General features: G+C 44.7%; 1 protein-coding gene across 1 annotated transcript in view; it reads left to right on the top strand.

Moving 5' to 3' along the window:
- The window catches only part of KIF28 (Kinesin-like protein KIF28P), a gene marked incomplete at its 5' end in the record, with an annotated part of 68,066 nt that overhangs the window by 43,500 nt on the left and 4,452 nt on the right, over nucleotides 1-20,114 (top strand). Inside the window, 8 exon segments of the mRNA XM_007458083.1 lie at nucleotides 4,026-4,144; nucleotides 4,787-4,894; nucleotides 15,207-15,481; nucleotides 17,005-17,139; nucleotides 17,882-18,048; nucleotides 18,294-18,400; nucleotides 18,661-18,808; nucleotides 19,091-19,281. Of these exon segments, the coding sequence (XP_007458145.1) occupies nucleotides 4,026-4,144; nucleotides 4,787-4,894; nucleotides 15,207-15,481; nucleotides 17,005-17,139; nucleotides 17,882-18,048; nucleotides 18,294-18,400; nucleotides 18,661-18,808; nucleotides 19,091-19,281 (1,250 nt within the window).

Raw genomic sequence — 20,114 nt, forward strand, 5'->3', positions numbered from 1 at the left:
AAATGCCAGCAAAGTGATGTTGTAGCCTCTGTGCCTCACATCAGAAGGGGCACATGGTCAGGCTGTCCATTTTTTGTGATCACTTGGTTAAGGGGGTGTCTGCCAGGTTTCTCCACGGTAAAATGACTAATCCTATCTTTTTAATTAATAAATGTTTTATGGGGAGAGACTTTGATATGTAGGTATCCTATACCTCATCACACTTTCATCCACTAATTTTATCATCCTTTGATCATTGGATGATTAGTATGATTTTTGTCAAATGGTGAATTTCTAGCTCCACCATTTCTTCTACCTTTATTTGAAACAATGTTACTATAAGAAATGTTTTCTCTCCTATTTATTTGTTTATTCATTTATTTATGTCACTGTGAACTCATAGAGTCCTGTTTTACTCCATAAGTTATAAGCTGTTGCTTTCATAATTTATTTTGATGTGCAAACTGTCCTGGATTTGGCCAGTGGGAGCCCCTTCAAGCTGGATTCTGTGTCTTCCTGACATTTCTCCTCATTCTTTAAACACTAGCCTACTGTCTGGCATGTTCCAGGTTTGTCTCGTGGGCTCTCAGTCCCAGCTATGGTGTCAGTCATTTCTCCAAGGATCCTGATTCCTTTTGGTGGAGATGGACATTTATAAATCAAGATCTGGGACTATGTGTGCAAACTGCTATATAGATACATGGTTCCCACACACATATTATAGCTTCACCTATTCTGTAAAACCATAAGTTAGTAATACCTCCAATTCCAGTTCAATACCACAGGGTTTATTTTTATCTTTCTCTTGGTGGGCGAACATAGTATGTTTGCCCATTTTCTCCATCTGTCCTCTGGATTCCATCCCTCTCACCTTCTCAAGCATTTGTCTCTGAAGAGCCCCCTCCTCTCACCCTCCTGCATCACTAAATGCTCTCCATGGGTCATTCTATCACATGCAAACATGCTCACTATCTTCCACCATAAAAACAAACACTTAGACCCACATCTCCCTCGAGCTACTGCCATATTTCTTTTTGTTCCCTTTTATAGAAAACTAGGAAGTTGTTTCCATTTTCTCATCTCCAGTCTGGCTTCTGTCCCACTCATGCCTGACCCTGATCCCTCTGCGTTCCAGATCTAGCAGGCACTTGTCTGCACACATCTTACCGAGGTCTCAGCAACATCTTACGCGGTTGAGCCCTCTCTCCTTTTTGAAATATTTTACTCTTGGAACCGTATGTTCTCCTGGTTTTCTTCTAGGCCACTTCTTCCACATTCCCTTTCCTGGCTTCTCCTCATCTAACCCATCTTGAAATTCAGAGAGCCCCAGAGCTTGGACCTTGGGAGTCTTCTCTAGATGGATGCTTTCCCCACTCTGCTCACATCATTCTCAGTGGCTCTAAGTGCCATCTGTGCTGACAACCCTCAGCTCCTCTCTCTTCTTGCTGTCCCTTGATATCTCTTGATACCCCGATCCAGCTGCCTTCTTGATATCTCTGCTTGCATGACTCACAGGCATCTCAACATGAAAGTGTCCAAAGCAGAACCTTGACTCCCCACTCACTCCAAGCCTGTTCTCATTCCCAGGATTTATCATCTTGGCAAACTGCTCAAAGCAAATATCATCTTGGCAAACTGCTCAAGGCAAAAATCTAGGCCTCCTCCCTTCCCTCACGTCTTCATGCAGCCTGCCTTTTCTCCATCCTCCTGTGCCACCATTTCAGTGCAAGCCATCATCTTCTCTTACCTGAACAGTGTAGTCGTCTCTGAACTTATCAGATCATGATATGCTCGGGTTGCAACATATTCACCAACTTCTCAGTGTTCTTAGAATAAAACCCAAACTCTCTACCACGTTCTTGAAGGCCCTTTATGATCTACCTCATGCTCTCTCTCCAACCCCATCTCACACCACTCTCTCCTCACCCCAGTTTGAACCTCACTGGTCTCCTTTCTGCTCCTCCAACACATCAAGCCCTTTCTGCCTCAGGGCCTTTGCACTTATTGCTTGTTTTTCTTTCCATCTTTGGCTCATTTTCATCTTTCATCTCTCAGCTCAAAAATTACCTCCTCAGATAAATCTTCCCCTTTCTTGGCTTTGTTTGTTTATTCTTTCTTATTTAACTCTATTTCTTTCCTAGCATTCATCACATTTTAAAATCATTTTATTTATTAGTTTGATTATTATTCATTTGTCCACCTGAGAATATAAGCTCTAGCTGGGATTTTTTTTTCTCTTGTTTACCCATTCATTTATATATTCCTTCACTCAACAAGTATTTACTGAGCTCCTACTATGTGCCAGATGTGGTTCTAAGCCCTGGGGATCCAGCAGTGAGCAAAGAAGTGCCCCGTCCTTACAGAGCTGACGAGAGCGGGTTCACTTCTGAATCCCGAGTCTGATAACAGCCTAGCAATGGGCCTTCAGTAACTGTTTGTTGAATGAATGATGAATGAGATTAACCAGATCAGCTCCCACACAGAAGCTTAGTCATGCACACGTGCATGACCTGGGGCCCAAATGTGGGCACATCCTGCTCTGTTCTGTCTGAGAACACCCTGCCCCAGGAGCCCCATGCCTGGACGTCGGGTTCCCCGCAGGGCCGGGCAGGCTGGGGTCTGTCCTCCCCACTCACCTCCCAGCCCCACCCAGGGGCCTTCTGGGCCCTACAGAAGCTACGGCCCAACAGCTAAAGATGCTGACTGGGAGCCCGGAGAGACGGGATGAACAAAAACCAGATCCTAGCCTAGAACAGATTACAGCCTTAGGTTTCTGAGTCAAAGGCTCCCCTTATCGTCTCAGCCCAGCCTCCACTGCCCAACAACCTGGGATTCCTCGTCCGTAGGAGCATTCAGGAGCTCTGGCACCTTCCTTTGTCCATCTCTTCCCTCGCCTCAGATGGAGGCTCTTGACCACCTTACCTCCCCTCCCATCTCCAGGCCCAGGCTCACTACCCTCAGGGGAGGCCATGGTACCAGGGCCCCTGGAAGCCATGTGAGCTTGGGCTCCACTGAGGTGTCTGGCTGTGCTGGGCTTCCCAAGCGAGGAGCGTCTCACGTGTGCCGGTACCTTCTCTCCAGCATGCGCGCCCTGCCTGAACTTGCCTTATAAACCCATGCTTGGAGAGCCGTGGGGTGTGCCTACATATGTGCAAAATAGTTCCTCCCTTTTTCATATACCAAAAATTTTTCCTCAGAATTTTAGCAAAATAAATTGACGGCACACCTGCCTTCCCAGCCCAGGGCTGGCAGCACAATGAGGTCGAACAAGCCCCAGACGCTGGGCTGAAGGTGCTCAGCGCCAGCAAAGACTGTAGGTCCTCAGCAAGGCGGCTGGTGGGCAGTTCTGGGGAGTCAGACCTCAGGGCAGGGAATCCCTACATAGTTGAGAGTTCCTGGCACAAGGCAGCACCAACCGAGGTCTGGCGGGGGGACTGGCTCACCCTTCATCTCCATGATCCCCTCCTTCAAGCCACCCCAAGTAGAAGTAAGAACAGGTTGCTTCTGTGCCAGCTGCGGTTCTCGAGAAATCCCCAGACCTTTCTTTAGCCAACTGTATTCTTCCTGCCCCAGCCTCCTCCCTGGAGAGTGTGGAGCCACCTTGGGTCAAGGACCCTGAGACCAAGATGGGAAACTGGAGGCAGAAGGCCTCCTGCCACGATGCTGCCGAGATTCTTGGGTTAAGTTGAGCGATTGCTTAAGTAAAGCCAGGCACTGTTCTCTCCTCCTCACTTAGTTTTCTTTCTTGGTTTTTGTTTGTTTGTTTGTTATATTACATGCTTGTAATTTTTTTAACTTTTTATTTTATATTGGAGTATAGTTGATTAACAATGTTGTGATAGTTTCAGGTATACAGCAAAGTGATTCAGTTATGCATATACATGTATCTATTCTTTTACATGCTTGTAATTTTAAGATGTAAATATTTGGTGAACAGTTGAATGAACGACTGAATGAAGGAACCAAGGAGTGTGTAAATTTATTCATGGCTGAAAAGTATCCTAGAACCAGTGAGTGACTTTCTCTTCCTCTCCGATCTTTCCTAGGTGCTGTGAACAGTGGGGATGGCAAGGCAGACCCCAGTGTCCTGGCTGTGTTCCAGGACTACATCAAACTGATGCCACTGGTTGCAGAAGCAAATCAAATGAGTGAAGAGCTGAAGAAGGTAAGGCTAGAAAATGGTAAAATCCCAGCTCCAGAAAGGACCTCAGAGAACAGGTTCAATGCACCCCTCACTCCCATTGCCCTGCACTGGCTTCATGGTGTAGACATGCCTGACACGTGGGCCTGGAGAGGGCGGGCGCTTTGCCTAAGACCCCACAGTGAGCTAGTGACAGGGCCTCAGCCAACACCCGGGCCTCCCCAGTCCCAGCCTCGAGTCCGTTCCTTCCACCTCTGGCCCCCACGGCTCTGGGACCACCAGGACCCCAGACCAACACTAGCCTGCCATGGCCACCCCACCCCAGACTGTCCTCCAGAGGCCTTCTCTGGGTGCAGGCACCCTGGTGGCTTCTCTGCCACAGAGGAGGCCTGGGCTGGCATTCGCTCTCTGGTGACACAGGATCCCAATCATCGGGAAACTTGCATGAGATTCAGTCACTTTGGTGAGGCCTACACGTGTTAGTTCCAGAATACTGTTGAGAAATTCTGGTGCTTTGGCTTTTCTCTTGATGGGAATTCCAAGGAGCAAGAGGTAGACCATCTTCTTTTAGAAAGCCTGAGTATGGAGAGAATGAAAAATAAATTTCAAAGATGGTATAGGCTGATGAAAGTAGGATTATTTAGTGAGAAGTATTTTTCTTATCAGGGGCTTAACATGGAGCTGAAAGTGAAGAACTTAGCGTCATCAGATTCCAGGGGCTATGACCTACAAAAAGAGGTCATGGTGAAGGTGACCAATCAAAGGACTCGTCAGGTGAGGCTGCTCCTTGGGGGCAGGTGTGAGACTCCACAAAGAGTTTCTGAGGAGCTTTCCTAGGGACGCAGGTTAATTTTACTTGCTACAGCTTGTGGAGACCCAGCGAAGGGGCCAGACAGGTTCCAAGTGTGAGTGGGGTTCTGGGGGACAGCCTCTGGGGAGAGGGGACCCTCTCCATGATCCCCTCCTTGGCGTCTCTCCCCGACAGCACCAAGACCTGGGATCTTTCCCACCCACGGGCTGTCCCACCCATGCTTTCTGCTTATTTTTATCATGACTCCAGAGCTTTAGAACCAGAAGGGAGCCTGAGAATGTGTCCAACTGATACTGGTGTTCGTGTGAGTGCCTGAGAGAGACAGAGCTGCCGTTCTGAGCAATGAGAAAATCCGCACTTTCATTAAGACGCCAGAAGAGGCAGTAAACTCCACTGGCTGGTCCATTCCCATTTGTGACATTGCTCACTGTCAGGAAGGCCCTTCTTAGGCACTTAAGACCCCTTTCCTTTCCCTCTGCCTAACAGAAAAGAGTGGGCCTAGAGTTGGTGTCCCTTATGCCTTGAGAGCAGCCCTCCAGCCAAATGTTCACTCCTTACTGCATCTTCAGAGGATGTGCCCCTAATTCTCAGGTGACCTTTGGGTGGGCTGCTCCCTCCCAATCCTTGGTGTACACATGCTTCCTTAGCTGTGAGTCTTGTAGCAAACATGCCTCTGGAGGAGGGGCTGGCTGTGGCTGGGGACTTTTCCGTCACTGGATGATCTGCTCCACTGAACAACTAACTGGTGCTTCTCTGGGTTTAACTTTTCTGCTCTTTGCCCTAAAGTTGCCAAAATTTTCTGGGTCAAGACCAATCTTTAAAAACTTTTAAAAATTGTGAAATATGACAAACGGAGAAAAGGTTATGAATGTATCTGTTCACATGGTAAATGCTTGAGTACTCATCGGCCGGGTCAAGGGGCTTTGTGTCTGCCAGGTGCTGGGTACACCGAGACCACTGCCCGAACTGTGGGCGCCCAGAAGGCACACCTGAGCAGGGCCGTTCCTGAGCCACAACCTCTGAGATGTGTTCCTGTCCTTTTCTTCTTATCCTCTGACCAGCACCAAGGTGGCCTCCCCTCCATCCCCTAGGGTTGGAAGAAGGCAGAAACATGTCTTGTCCACCCAGGCTGCTACAGCAATATACCAAAGACCAGTGCGCTAAACAACACACAGTTATTTCTCACAGTTCTGGAGGCTGGAAGTCTGAGATCATGGCAAGGGCAGGTCCAAGTGTCTGGTGAGAGCCCACCTCCTGGTTCGTGGATGGCTGTCCTCTTGCTGTGCCTTCACATGGTGGAAGGGCTAAGGGAGCTCTCTGGGGGTCTCTTTTATAAGGGCACTAATCCCACCATGTGGGCTCCACCCTCATGACCTAATCACTGCCAAAGGCCACACTTCCTAATACCATCACATTGGGGGTTAGGATTCAACATATGAATTTTGGGGGCATACCAACATTCAATCCATAGCAGCATGTTTGATGCTGGCTCACCTCACCCTCCCAGTGTAGCTCTTAGGGGTCTCAGTAAGAGCCCACATCCTGGAAAGTCAGCCTTGACTTCTATGCCAAGTCCCATGAGGCCTTTGGAGCTGAACCTTCAATGTGTGTGTGATTTTTGTTTTGTTTAATCTGGCAAATGCCATCAGGGCAAAGAAGCTTTGGTGATCCAATATTCCATATGCTTCTCTGGGGCCAGACGTTACCCCAGAATTTGTTCTGGCAGTTTCTCACTATCTTGTCAGACTTTGCTTTAAGGAGATTTTTAGGTTTTTTTGAACTTTTCCCCCCAATGTTATTCCTTTTTATTATTGTTTATTTTTATTACAGTTTAAAGGTGATTTGAAAAAATATTTCATTCAGCCTTTTTTATTGTTAGCAGAGGGGTTACCTGAGTAACAGCCTGCCATTATCAGAAACAGAATGCAAGATGATGTTTTCACACTTTACTCAGTGTGCCATGTGGGAGAGCTGAGGGCCCGGGCGCACTCAGAGATGCTGTTCTTTTGCTTCAACCTGGCATCCCGGTCACGGCCACAGATAACTGTTTGATGGGAATGCTTCTGCATAAACTGTACTGCGTTCTCTTTTAAGGAATTATGCACTAATTAATTTTATGGTGATCTTTTTTCTAGTTTTCTTTTTTCTCATGCAGAGATTAATCTTACTGATCTGTCATCTTCAAGTCTGTCCATTTTCACCTTTTAAAAGTACTAGTTACATTCCTCAAATGAAGCCCTGCCTTCCTCAAAAGCCCTGTGAAACTCTGGTAGTAACCTCTGGTAGTTTCTTGGATCGTTCGTGTGTGTGTGATTTTGAATGCTAAAAGATAAGACCGGTGAAGAGCAGCAGTGGGTTCTAGGTATGGACACGAGTGGCGCTTTTTCGGTGGTCGATCGTGTAAATGTTCACCCCTGCACCACGTGCACCGTGGGTGCTCCGCCGCCGCCGCAGGGTTAGGGCAGCAACTGTCAGAGCCACCCGGGAGCAGCCAGGGCCGCTGGGGGCTGGGAGGGCTTTCTAACTGCCAGTGCTGCGGCTGCAGCTACCAGCCCAAGAGCTGCGAGAGCCCAGCGATCACTCTGAGCCAGGCCCACAGGCCAGCTGCGGGGGTCGGCGCAGGGTCCTCGCTGACCTGCCCGGGTGAGGTCAGTTTATCCGCCGCAGGGCACAGTAACGAGGCGGTGGACTGCTTTCATTACCTGGATTCCCATTTTCTTAGTTCTCTAGCCTAAAGTTCTGTAAAAACCCACGTGACTAGAAATACTGTTGTGCTCGGCTCCAGCGCTGTGTGCGCCACGGCCAAGGTCTCGAGTAGCCTTCACCACGCCTCTGGGGATGGAGTACTGTGTTCTTTGCCATTGCTTGGGGCAAACAGAAAACGAATGGAGTCTTTTTTATGTCTGGAGATGACCTCTTTTTATGAAGATACATAACACTCAGAGAGAGAATGACTTACCTGTTAGGTTTTTGGTGTTTTCCAAGTTGCTCACAGAAGGAATTGCTACTCTTACCTGGTAACCACGTTTTTTTTTTTCCTTCTAGTTTTATTAGGAGATACTTGACGTACAGCACCGTGTAAGTTTAAGGTGTAGAGCATAATGATTTGACTTGCATACATCAGGAAATGATGACCACAATAAGTTTAGTGAACATCCGTCACCTCATATAGACACAACATTAAAGAAATAGGAAAAAAAAATGTTTCCCATGTGATGAGCACTCTTAGGGTTTACTCTCTTTAACAGCTTTCCTGTATGATGCGCAGCAGTGTTCATTACATTTATCGTGTTGTACACATCCCTAGTACTTATTGATCTTATAACTGTAAGTTGGTACCTTTAGACTGCCTTCATCCAGTTCCTCTTCCCACCACCCCTGCCTCTGTAACCACAAAACTGAACTCTTTTTCTATAAGATTGTTTTAAAAGTATAACTGACCTAAAACCCTGTGTTACTTCCTGGTACCCAACATAGTGATTTGATATTTCTATGCATTTCAAAATGATCATCAGTCTAGTTACCATCAATCAAGATACAAAGATAGTTTCATAATTATTGAATACCTTCCCCATAGTGTCCATTTCACACCGAAGACTCACTTACTTTGCGCCTGGGAGTATGTACCTCTCCATCTCCCTCAAATATTTCTTCCCCCCACCCCCTTACACTCTAGCAACAACCTGTTTGCTTTCTGTATCTATGACTCTGTTTCTTTTTAGTTATTTTTTAAAAATTGAAGTATAGTTGATTTACAATATCATACTAATTTCAGGTGGACAACATAGTGATTCAATATATCTATATATTATACTCCATTTAAAGTTATTATGAAATATTGGCTATATTCCCTTGCTGTACAATATATTCTTGTAGCTTATTTATCTTATACATAGTAGTTTGTAATTCTTAATCCCCTACTGTATTTTGCCCCTCCCCCTTCCCTCTCCCCACTGGCAGCCACGAGTTTGTTCTCTGCATCTGTGAGTCTGTTTCTGTTTTGTTATATTCATTCGTTTTATTTTTTAGAACCCACATATGAGTGATAACATACAATATTTGTCTTTCTCTGTCAGGCTTATTTCAATAGCATGATACCCTCAAGGTCCATCCACATTGCTGCAAATGGCAGAATTTCATTCTTTTTTATGGCTGAGTAATATTCCATTGTGTGTGTGTGTATATACATACATATATATATATATATATATATATATATATATATATATATATATATATATATACAATATTTTTCTTTCTTTTTTTGACTTATTTCATTTAGCATTAATACACTCTAGGCCCATCCATGTTGTCACAAATGGAAATATTTCATTCAGTTTTTATATATATATATATATATATATATATATCACATCTTCTTTAACCAGTCATCTGTTGATGGACACTTTGGGTTGTTTCCACATCTTGGCTGTTGTAAACAGAGCTGCTGTGAACATTGGGGTGCATGTATATTTTTGAATTAGAGTTTCTTTTCTGGATATATGCCCAGGAGTGGGATTGCTGGATCATATGGTAGCTCTAATTTTAGTTTTTATTTTTATTTATTTTTTATTTTAATTTTTTATTTTTAGTTTTTAAAGGAACCTCCATACAGTTTTCCATAGTGGCTGTGTGAATTAACATTCCCACCAACAGTGGGCTAGGGCTCCCTTTTCTTCACATCCTGGCCAATATTTGTTATTTGTAGATTTTTTTGTTGACAGCCATTCTGACAGGTGGGAGAAAATCTCTCACTGTGGTTTTGATTTGCATTTCTCTGATGATTAGTGATGTTGAGCATCTTTTCATGTTCCTTTTGGCCATCTGTATATCTTCTTTGAAAAAATATCTATTTAGGTCTTCTGTGCATTTTCTTTTTACTCTAGAATATGGAACACTTCATGAATTTGCATGTCATCCTTGCGCAGGGGCCATGCTAATCTTCTCTGTATTGTTACAGCTTTAGTATATGTGCTGCCAAATTGAGCACTCTTCTGCCCATTATTTAATGAGGTTGTTTGCTTTTTGGGTATTGAGTTGTATAAGCTGTTAATATATTTTAGATGTTAACCCATTATCAGTCATATCATTTGCAAATATTTTCTCCCATTCAGTAGGTTGTGCTTTCATTTTGTTGATGGTTTCCTTTGCTGTGCAAAACTTCTAAGTTTAATTAGGTCCCATTGGGGTTTTTTTGGCCATGCCACGCAGTGCACCTAGTTCCCTGACCAGGGATTGAACCTGCACCCCCTGCAGTGGAAGTGGGGAGTCTTAACCACTGTACCACCAGGGACATCCCCCATTGGTTTATATTTTATTTTGTTTCTTTTGCTTAGCAGACAGAGCCAAAAAAATATTGCTACGATTTATGTCAAAGAGTGTTTTGCCTATGTCTTATCCTAGGTTTATGGTTTCAGGACTTATATTTAGGGCTTTAATCCATTTTGAGTTTACATTTGTATATGGTGTGAGAAAATGTTCTAATTTCATTCTTTTACATGTAGCTATCCAGTTTTCCCAGAACCACTTATTAAAGAAACTGTCTTTTCTCCATTGTATATCCTTGCCTCCTTTGTCATAGATTAATTGAACATAGGTGCATGGTTTTATATCTGGGCTCTCTGTTCTGTTCCACTGATCTATATGTCTGTTTTGTGCCAGTACCATGTTGTTTTGATTACTGCAGCTTTGTAGTGTAGTCTGAAGTCAGGGAGCATGATGCCTCTATCTTTATTCTTTCTTCTCAAGACAGCTTTGGCCTTTGGGGATCCATATAAATTTTATATGTGGTTCCATATAAATTTTAGAATTGTTTGCTCTAGTTCTGAGAACTGTCATGGCAATTTTGATACAGCTTGCATTAAATCTGTAGATTGCTTTGGGTAGGTATGGACTTTTTAACAGTATTAATTTTTCCAATCCATGAACATGGGATATCTTTCCATTTCTTTAAATCATCTTCAATTTCCTTCATCAGTGTTTTATAGTTTCAGAGTATAGATCTTTCTCCTCCTTGGTTAAGTTTATTCCTAGTTTATTCTCTGCTTTGCAATTGTAAATGGGATTGTTTTCTTGAATTCTCTTTCTGATAGTTCATTTTTAGTATATAGAAAAGCAACAGATTTCTGTATATTAATCTTGTATCCTGCAAATTTACTGAATTCATTTAATAGCTCTAATAATCTTTTGGTGTAGACTTTATAGTTTTCTATGTATCAAATTATGTCATCTGCAAACAGTGACAGTTTTACATCTTCCCTTCCAATTTGGATGCCTTTTATTGCTTTTTCTTGTCTGGTGGCTGTGGCTAGGACTTCAAATACTATGTTAATTAGAGGTTGTAACAGTGGACATCCTTGTCTTTTTCCTGATTTTAGAGGAAAGGCTTTCAGCTTTTCACCAGTGAGTACAATGTTAGCTGTGGATTTGTCATAAATGGCATTTATTATGTTGAGATGTGTCCCCTTTAAACCCACCTGATGAGAGTTTTTATCATGAATGTAAAGCTGGTTTAGTGGTGCTGAACTCTTTTAATTTTTGCTTGTTTATGAAACCCTATCTCTCCTTTAAATCTGAATTATAGCCTTGCTGGGTCCAGTATTCTTGGTTGCAGGGTTTTTTCCTTTCATCGTTTAAAATATATCATGCCACTCCCTTCTGGCTAGCAAAGTTTCTGCTGAAAAGTTAGCTAATAGCCATATGGGAGTTCTCTTGTATATAACATGTTGCTATTCTCTTTCTGCTTTTAAGAGTCTCTATCTTTAATTTTTGCCATTTTAATTACCATGTGTCTTGCTGTAGATATCTTTGGGATCATCTTGTTTCGGACTCTCTTTGCTTCCTGGACTTGAATGTCTATTTCCTCTCCCAGGTTAGAGAAGTTTTCAGCTATTATTTCTTCAAATAAGTTCTCTGACCTTTTCTCTCTCTCTTCTCCTCCTTCCAGGACCCCTATAATGCAAATGTTAATATGGTTGATGTTGTCCCAGAGGTCTCTTAAAGTGTCCTCCTTTAAAAAATTCTTTTTCCTTTTTATGTTCAGCTTTGGTGATTTCCACTACTCTCTCTTCCAGTTTGCTGATCTGTTCCTCTGTATCATCTAATCTACTGTTGATTCCTTCAACAGTAGAAAAAAAAAAATATTTTTTTTCATTTCAGTTATTGTATTCTTCAGCTCTGTTTGGTTCTTTTTTATATTTTCTAAATCTTTGTTAAAATTCTCATTGTGTTACTCCATTCTTCTCCCGATTTCTTTAAGCATCTTTATGATCATTACTTAGAACTCTTTATTGGGTAGGTTGCTTATCTCCATTTCATTTTGTTCTTCTTTTTTATCTTGGTTCCCTCATTTGGAACATATTTCTTTGTTGCCTTATCTTGACTAATTTGCTTTTTTATTTCTATATATTTGGCAGAAATATATGGTTACATCTCCCAATCTTGGAGAAGTGGCCTTTTGTAGGAGACGTCCTATGTGTCCCAGCAGTGCCCTCCCCTCTGATCACCAGAGCTATATGCTATAGGGGTGCCTCCTATACTGGCTGTGTGGGCCCTTCTGTTGTAGTGGGATGACTACTGTGGGTGGTCTGGTAGGCATGGCTGGCCCCCAGTCTGGTTGGTTGCCAGGTCCTGCCTTTTGTAGAGGTTGCCAGCCACTTATGGTTGGGGCTGTGTTATGAGGTGGCTAGCTGTGGAGCCCCAGGGGTTCTGGGGCTAGTCCTGGCCCATTGATGGGTGGAGCTGGGCCCTGGGGTGGCTGTTTGCAAGGCCAGGGATCTCAGATCTACTCTTGCCTGCTTGCCTGCTGGTGGGTGGTGCTGTCTCCTGACATGGCTGGCGGTGGGGCCTGGGGTGTCCTAACTCTGGTGTCGGCCCACTGGTGAGTGGGGTTGGATCCTGAGGCAGATCTAGAGATGCCCAAGTTTCTCACAACTGCTGTTGGCTTGCTGGTGGGTGGGGTTGGGGCTCAGGGGGGTCCTAGGCCTAGTGCTGGCCTGATGGCTGCAGAGTCCTGCAGGTCCCACAGTTGTTGTTGACCAGCTGGTGAGTGAGGCTGTGTCCTGGGGTCTCAGGTTATATGGTCCTGGGGGTTCTGGAGCTGGTTTTGGCCCACTGGTGGGCAGAGTGGCGTCCTAGTGATTCCTGGAGTTGGTATCAACCCGCTGGTGGGCAGGGCTGGGTCCTGGGCCCTCTGGGTCCCCTAGCAGCTGGGGGGGTCCTTAGCCAGCAGCCTGCTGATGGATGGGGCTGTGCCCCCTTCCACTACCTGCTTGGCCTGAGGTATCCTAGGACTGGTGCTGACTGGCTGGTGGGCGGGGCCAGGTCCCAGCACTAGCACACTAGAGGGAGGACTCCAAAATGTGCTTGTCAGCCCCAGTGTCCTCTTGGTAGAACAGGCCCCCCAAATGGCTGCCCCAGCACCTATGTCCCCCGGTGAGCTCCAGTTGCCTCCTGCCTCTCCAGGAGGCTCTCCAAGATCAGCAGGTGGGCCTGATCCAGGCTCCTTTCAAATTAGTGTTTCTGCCCTGGGTCTCTAAATGTGTGAGATTTTGGGTGTATCCTTTAAGAGTGAAGTCTACGTTTCCCACAGCCCTTTAGCTCTCCTGAAAGTGAGCCCAGCTGACCTTCAAAGCCAAACGTTCTGGAGGTTTGTCTTCCCAGTGCAGGACTCCCAGGCTAGGGTGCTTGATGTGGGGCTGAGACCCCTCGCTCCTTGGAGAGAACCCCTGCAATTGTAATTATCTTCCTGTTTGTGAGTTGCTCACCTGGGGTTATAAGTCTTGATTATACTGTGTCTCCACCCCTCCTACCCATCTCGTTGTGGTGGTTCCCTCTTTATATCTTTAGTTGTAGAAGATCTTTTCTACTCGTCTTCAGGTCTTCCTCATCGATAGTTGCCCTATAAATAGTTCTAATTTTGGGCTTCCCTGGTGGCGCAGTCGTTGAGAATCTGCCTACCAGTGCAGGGGACACAGGTTTGAGCCCTGGTCTGGGAAGATCCCACATGCCGCAGAGCAACTGGGCCCGTGAGCCACAACTACTGAGCCTGTGTGTCTGGAGCCTGTGCTCCGCAACAAGAGAGGCCCGCGCACCGCGATGAAGAGCGGCCCCTGCTCACCACAACTAGAGAAAGCCCTCGCACAGAAACGAAGACCCAACACAGTCATAAATAAATAAATACATTTATAAAAAAAAAAAAAGTTCTAATTTTGGTGTGCTCATGAGAGGAGGTGAGCTCAGGGACTTCCTACTCCTCCATGTTGGCCACTCCTCCTGGTAACCCTCACTTACTGAAGGGACAGACCGTGCCAGGCTCTTGTCCTAGGTTTTCTGCTCATTGGGTGTGAGCACACAAGTTTACTATCTTATAGTTCAGTAGGTTAAAAGTCCAACACAGATCTCATTGGGCTAAAAGCAAGGTGTCAGGAGGGATGTTTTGCTTTCTGGAAGCTTGAGGGGAGAGTATGTTTCCTTGCTCTTCAAGCTTCTAGAGCCACCAGCATTCTTTGGCTCATGGCCATCTTCAAAGTCATCCATATAGCATCCCTCTGACCCTGCTTCTGTCACCATCTCTCTTTCTCTGACCCCCTCTTCTGCCTCCCTCTTCCACATTTAAGGGCTATGTGATTACACCGGGCCTATCTGGATAATACAAGCTAATCTCCCTATTTTAAGGTCAGCTGATAAGCAAACTTGATTCCTCTTTGCCATAAGGTAACATATTCACAGGTTCCAGCGACTGGGACATGGACTCTTTTTTTTTTTTTTTGTGGTACGCGGGCCTCTCACTGTTGTGGCCTCTCCCGTTGTGGAGCACAGGCTCCGGATGCGCAGGCTCAGCGCCACGGCTCACGGGCCCAGCCACTCCGTGGCATGTGGGATCTTCCCGAACCGGGGCACGAACCCACGTTCCCTGCATAGGCAAGCGGACTCTCAACCACTGCGCCACCAGGGAAGCCCAACATGGACATCTTTGAGGGTCATTCTTCTGTGTACAAGCCCAAACCTTCATTTCTCCCGGGAGGGTCTGTTTTCTAACTCCATCGTTTCCTCTAAGTCAGTTCCTGGGATCCAGCAATGCTGAAGTAAATAGGTCGGGAATGAATGTAGTGCTCTTGAAGGACCTCACCAAAGCTAAGTTTGATGAGAGTGTTATAGGTCTTGGGTACCCAAAATCCAGCCCATCAGAGAAAGCATGCTGGGAAAAATCATAGAAATGAGTCGTGAGAGCAGCAGATGGAATCAAATACTGGCGACCTACCTTTGTGTTTCCAGGTGTGGATTTGGTCAAAAGCCAAGTTTATCAATAGGAAATTCCTAATGGAGGAACTTTACCAGCGTTTTCTGGATGGAGAAGATAGCCACGTAGCTCAGGAAGATGACCCTTTCTGGGATCCTGCTGAGGTCATCCACTTGGGCTCAGCTCACATCTGGCTCCAGTCGCTTGCCTACTGCATGAAGTTCGAAGAGCAAGTGGAGTTTCTGAACTGTGACGGGCTAGAAGAGGCAGTGTTGCATATTCGCATGGGCCCCTGCTCCCCGACAGGACAGTGGGTATCTCCTCCGCCACCTTGTCTAGTTCTGGGTCGGCCACACAGAAAACTCATAGCATGCCTGAGTTCTCCTGGAGGGGGTGGTCAGCTTGGTACCCTGAAGAGGTCATTCGTGAGGCAAATGAATGAACTTGTTCATTCATAATTTGGCTTTATCAAATCTGATTTTGCCATGGCAGCCAAAGCAGCTGACCTGGAATACTTAAAATCCCATGTCCAGCAGCCTTTGAGCAGCTCAGCACTGCCCTAGGGAACCAAAGGAGTGAGGAAGATATCCTGCAAAGAGGCAGGACTGCAGTAGAAGGAAACGTGGACATGAACCAAAAGACCTGGTCGGTAGAGAAGCCAAGGGTGCTGTAGGACCTTCTACTCACAGCCCCCCCCACCCCCCACCCCCCGCCCGGAGCGCCCGTGAGGTCTGGTACCCACCACGCCCACTTGCTCTTTCCAGTGCTAGGTCCTCATCCCTGCTGATGAGGCCCAAGAGGCAGAAGCAGAAAAGCTCATTTTGTAGCTCAGTCTATCTCCCTGCACAGACTCTGGTAATTTCTTTGTTCCTTTTCTCAAGGAAGGAACTGTGGTGTCTTTGTTTCCTTATGTGGCCTCATTCTGAGCTGTTATCCAACCTTTGTTCTAACCCCACTCCATTACCTTTACTGTCCCCTTAGGGCGTCTCATCTGTTTTCTCTCCTTGAGCCAAAGGCAGTTAAGGGAGCTTTTACAAAAGCTAAAGTCTCTTAGCAATTCTAAGCAGAGAGGCCGGCAGGAGGTCTGGTCTGGGTGCCAGGGTCCTCATGGGTACCTGATGCAATCTCTTTCTCTTTCTGAAGAGGAAACAGGCTGAAGAAGGGAGCAAGAAAACTGCAAAGTGCTGTGACTAAAGGACCAAGATGACCGCTGACTCACTGTCTTTACTGGGACTCTAAGCAAACTTCTTGGTCATTTTGCTACCTCGGGCTTCTAGGCTGCCTGATGGTTATATTTCCCACTCTGAACTAATAAAGTAGCATTCTAGTTTACAGGTTTCAATCTTTGTGAGCTCGCTGATGTGAGAGAGGTCCCCTATTGGAAAGCTGTCCCTATTGAGTTCGGAGCCTGAGGGCCTGGGGTTGACCCTAGACCTTGAGGAGTTCACTGCAGTAGATGACACCCGGAGAGGCTGCATCTGGGCAGCCAGCTGGCTTTCTCTGGGTGGCAGCCCCTCTATCCCACTGGGAACCTATCTAAATCTTCAATGCTAGTTTGGCACCCACATCTGGGTACATTTACTGCAAGAAGCTGTTATATTCCTGTCTCCTCCTTGAGATAGTCCATATCTTACCTTGAGTACTAGAGCATGGAGTGGGCTCTTGTTACATATCTCTTGAATGGATGAATTCTACAGCTGGTAATATTACCCATCCTTCCTTCAGAGAATCTGGCCATCTCTTAGGAGTCTATGTAATTCCCATTGACATCACACTCCTAACTTGCTTGGACCCAGGCTAACCTGTGACAATGTTTACCTCTTCTGTTCGTAGAGCACGTGGTGAGGAGGATGTGGTTATTGACCCACTGGAGCTGCTGGGCAAGAGAATGGATTTCCAGATTCGCACTGTGCGGTGCCTTGGCACCAAGTGGCTGAAGGAAGATGCACAGCGGGGTGTTCAGATGGGGTACCAGCCTGCCCCGCAGAGCTGCTGAACACGAACTGTCCACTTTGTGGGCCCTGGTGGGAGGGAGTCTTTCCTCAAGTTTTAAGAATGAGCTATCATGTCATTTTCTTAAGTTTTTTTTTGCTTGTTCAACCCCCAAATGACTATTTCCTCCAACTGTTTAACAGACAGATAAGCCACATGCCCCTCCAGGTCAGTGGAATGTGATTAGTGTGTACTGATCCTCCTAAGTAATTGAAGCAAAGAGTCAGGAATTTTAATTATCAGAAAGACTATCCAGTAAGACTGTGTTATCTAAGTAGGATGATTGGGTTTATTTTATTTAGTTGGAAACAAAAGGACTGTATTACAATATGGCAGAGGCACCAGATATGCTTAAACTAAAAACTTAAACTAATTAAGCTAAAAGGATATTAAAAGATACAGCAATAAAAAAGGTAGGCTTTGAAGGACAAAAACAAACTGCAACCTCATGTGGAAAATTAACAATTTTAGATTATCTAAGTGGAAAGTATTTATCAAAATCCTTTTCTCTTTTTGTTAGACATTTAATATTATCTATGTAATGATGATACCCACATTGAATAGCTGAGATGTTGGAGGTGGCAATCACGAGAATCAATTATAGGTCACCTTTCATCAACTAACCAAAGCAGGCTGTAATTCTTTGGCTCACCTGATAACTTTTCTTTACAAATGTATCCCTTATGGTTTTAAGTTATGTTTTCTGTTCTTGTCTCAGGTACAGAATTTATGATCTTCCAAACACTTTATATACCAAGCCTGTATGGAAAATTCTGAATCCCCAAATTGAAGAGACTGTCCAATTTACAGCCTTAAATGCATCTCAGGAGTTTCTGAATTATTTACAGACAAATGCTCTCATTGTTGATTTATGGGGCCTTCAAGGTACCGTATTTACTTCCTCTTTTGCATGGTGCATTCCTCAGTCAGATATCATGTCTGTATACCTAGGGCTGCAGAGGATGGAGGGAGGTGGTCAGGGTCTTGACAACAGTGGCCAAGAGCTATCGTCCCTTGGGCCTCTGGCTTTTAGTCCACAGGTGATCATATGGCTTAAATCTCCTCACACAACAGGGGGGCTGGACAACTGAGACATTTCTTTCCTTGATGGTGTCTCCTCCACACTACAGAAGGCTGTGCCGAACTGAGCTGCTCTCAGCCAGGCCTCATGGTCACAGGTGAAGGCCACATCATGGTGGACACCAAGAAAATATCTGCTGTGATGGATAAGGGCCAGGTGTGTATACTTAAGTGACATTAAAAATAGATGTCACAGATGACTAAAAATATCTCCAATGACAGTTGCTTGGGGATCATCAATGTTCCTTCCCATTAAAAAACCTTTTTCTTGATTTATTCCTGTGAACCCTGAGGGTCTTAAACCCTGGTCACCACACCCCTCCACCCCACGTAGTTTTCACATGGTAGGAACAACTGCCACTCTCCAAGCGTATGCAAATAATCCAGCAAAAGGCTAAACTGACCTGTTTTTTGTAGACTACATCAAACCAGATACCAGAACTTTATCTGAAGCTGCTCAAGTTAGAACAGGAGACAGAACTGCTCAGAAACATTAACAGAGTGCTCAGAGAGGAAAATGTGTTTCTTAAAGAATCTCTTGAGAAAACTGGTTCTAGTCAACAAGGTAAGAGGCCGCTCAAGTCTTGGTGTTTAGCTTTTCTCTAAACTCCTACATTTGTGATGTGTATTTTCTTTCTAAGAAATGAGATTTTAAATGATTTAATATCTTGTTTCAGTTTAAAAAAGGGGGGAACTTTTTTTCCTTTTTCCCTGTAAGATTTCTTTGAATGGGTCCAAATTGGTGCCTGATAAATGCTGATGTAGTAAAATGCACCAAGATAATTAAATATATAAATATCTGGATAAATAAATAGATGAATAAATAAACATTATCTTTCAACCTCAGCACATAAGCCTTCCAATACCCTGAAGCTAACTGGGATGACAGCACAATTGCCAGCAGCCAGAGAGATTAATCAGATGCGCACCCAGCAAGCCAGCTATGACAGAGAATTTGCCAAAGCTCTTAAGGTGTTCTACCAAAGCATGAATGTGGCAAGAGGGCAGTTTCTCAAATTGAGACATCATAAACCTCCTGTAAGTAACCAGAATCCTGGGAGCAAAAGGAATTTCTTTCCATTAAATGCAGCTGTTTGATATAACTGCATTTCCTGAGCGTGGGGACATGGGTGTGTTGAAGCTGAAGAGCAGGTTGAGGCCTAGAACACTGTGAGTCTGCTGCTTTCGGGGCTCCACCCATCTTTGCTCCCATTTTTCACTTTAGTGTACATCTGGCTGGTTCAAGGCAGCCGTGGCCACTGCAGCACTGATATTCCTGCACTTTAGGATGTACAGACTATCTCAGAAATGCAAGTTCGCTTTATCATTATAAAACCAAATAAATATAATTCATCACATTAAGATATTATAGGAGAAAAATCATGATTATTTCAATAGACACAAAAAAAGCATGTGATAAAATTCAGCATCCTACCATGATAAAAACTTTTAGCAAACTAGGAATTAAATGGACATTACTTAATCTGATAAAGGCAATCTTAAATGAACACACAGTAAGCATAATCTTAACGGTAAATCACCGATGCCAGCTATCTTCACTTCTGTTTGACATTGTACTTTAGGTTCTAGCCAGTGCAGCAAGCCCAGAAATAAAAGGTATAAGGATTGGAAAGGAAAAAAGGTAATAATAATAATAGTATATACATTTATGTAATACTTACTAAGTGCTTTTACATTTACTGACTCAATTCTCGCAACAACCTGATGGGTAGGTAGTATCATTAGCTTTATTATACAGTTGATGGATCTAAGGCACAAGAGAGGTTAAGTAACTTATGTAAGGACACACAACTAGTCAGTGTCAGGGCCAAGCTCCAAACCCAGGGCTGCTCCATGGTCTATACTCTTTC

The sequence above is a fragment of the Lipotes vexillifer genome, unplaced genomic scaffold (assembly GCF_000442215.2).
Source record: "Lipotes vexillifer unplaced genomic scaffold, Lipotes_vexillifer_v1.1 scaffold1315, whole genome shotgun sequence".
Taxonomy (NCBI): domain Eukaryota; kingdom Metazoa; phylum Chordata; class Mammalia; order Artiodactyla; family Lipotidae; genus Lipotes; species Lipotes vexillifer.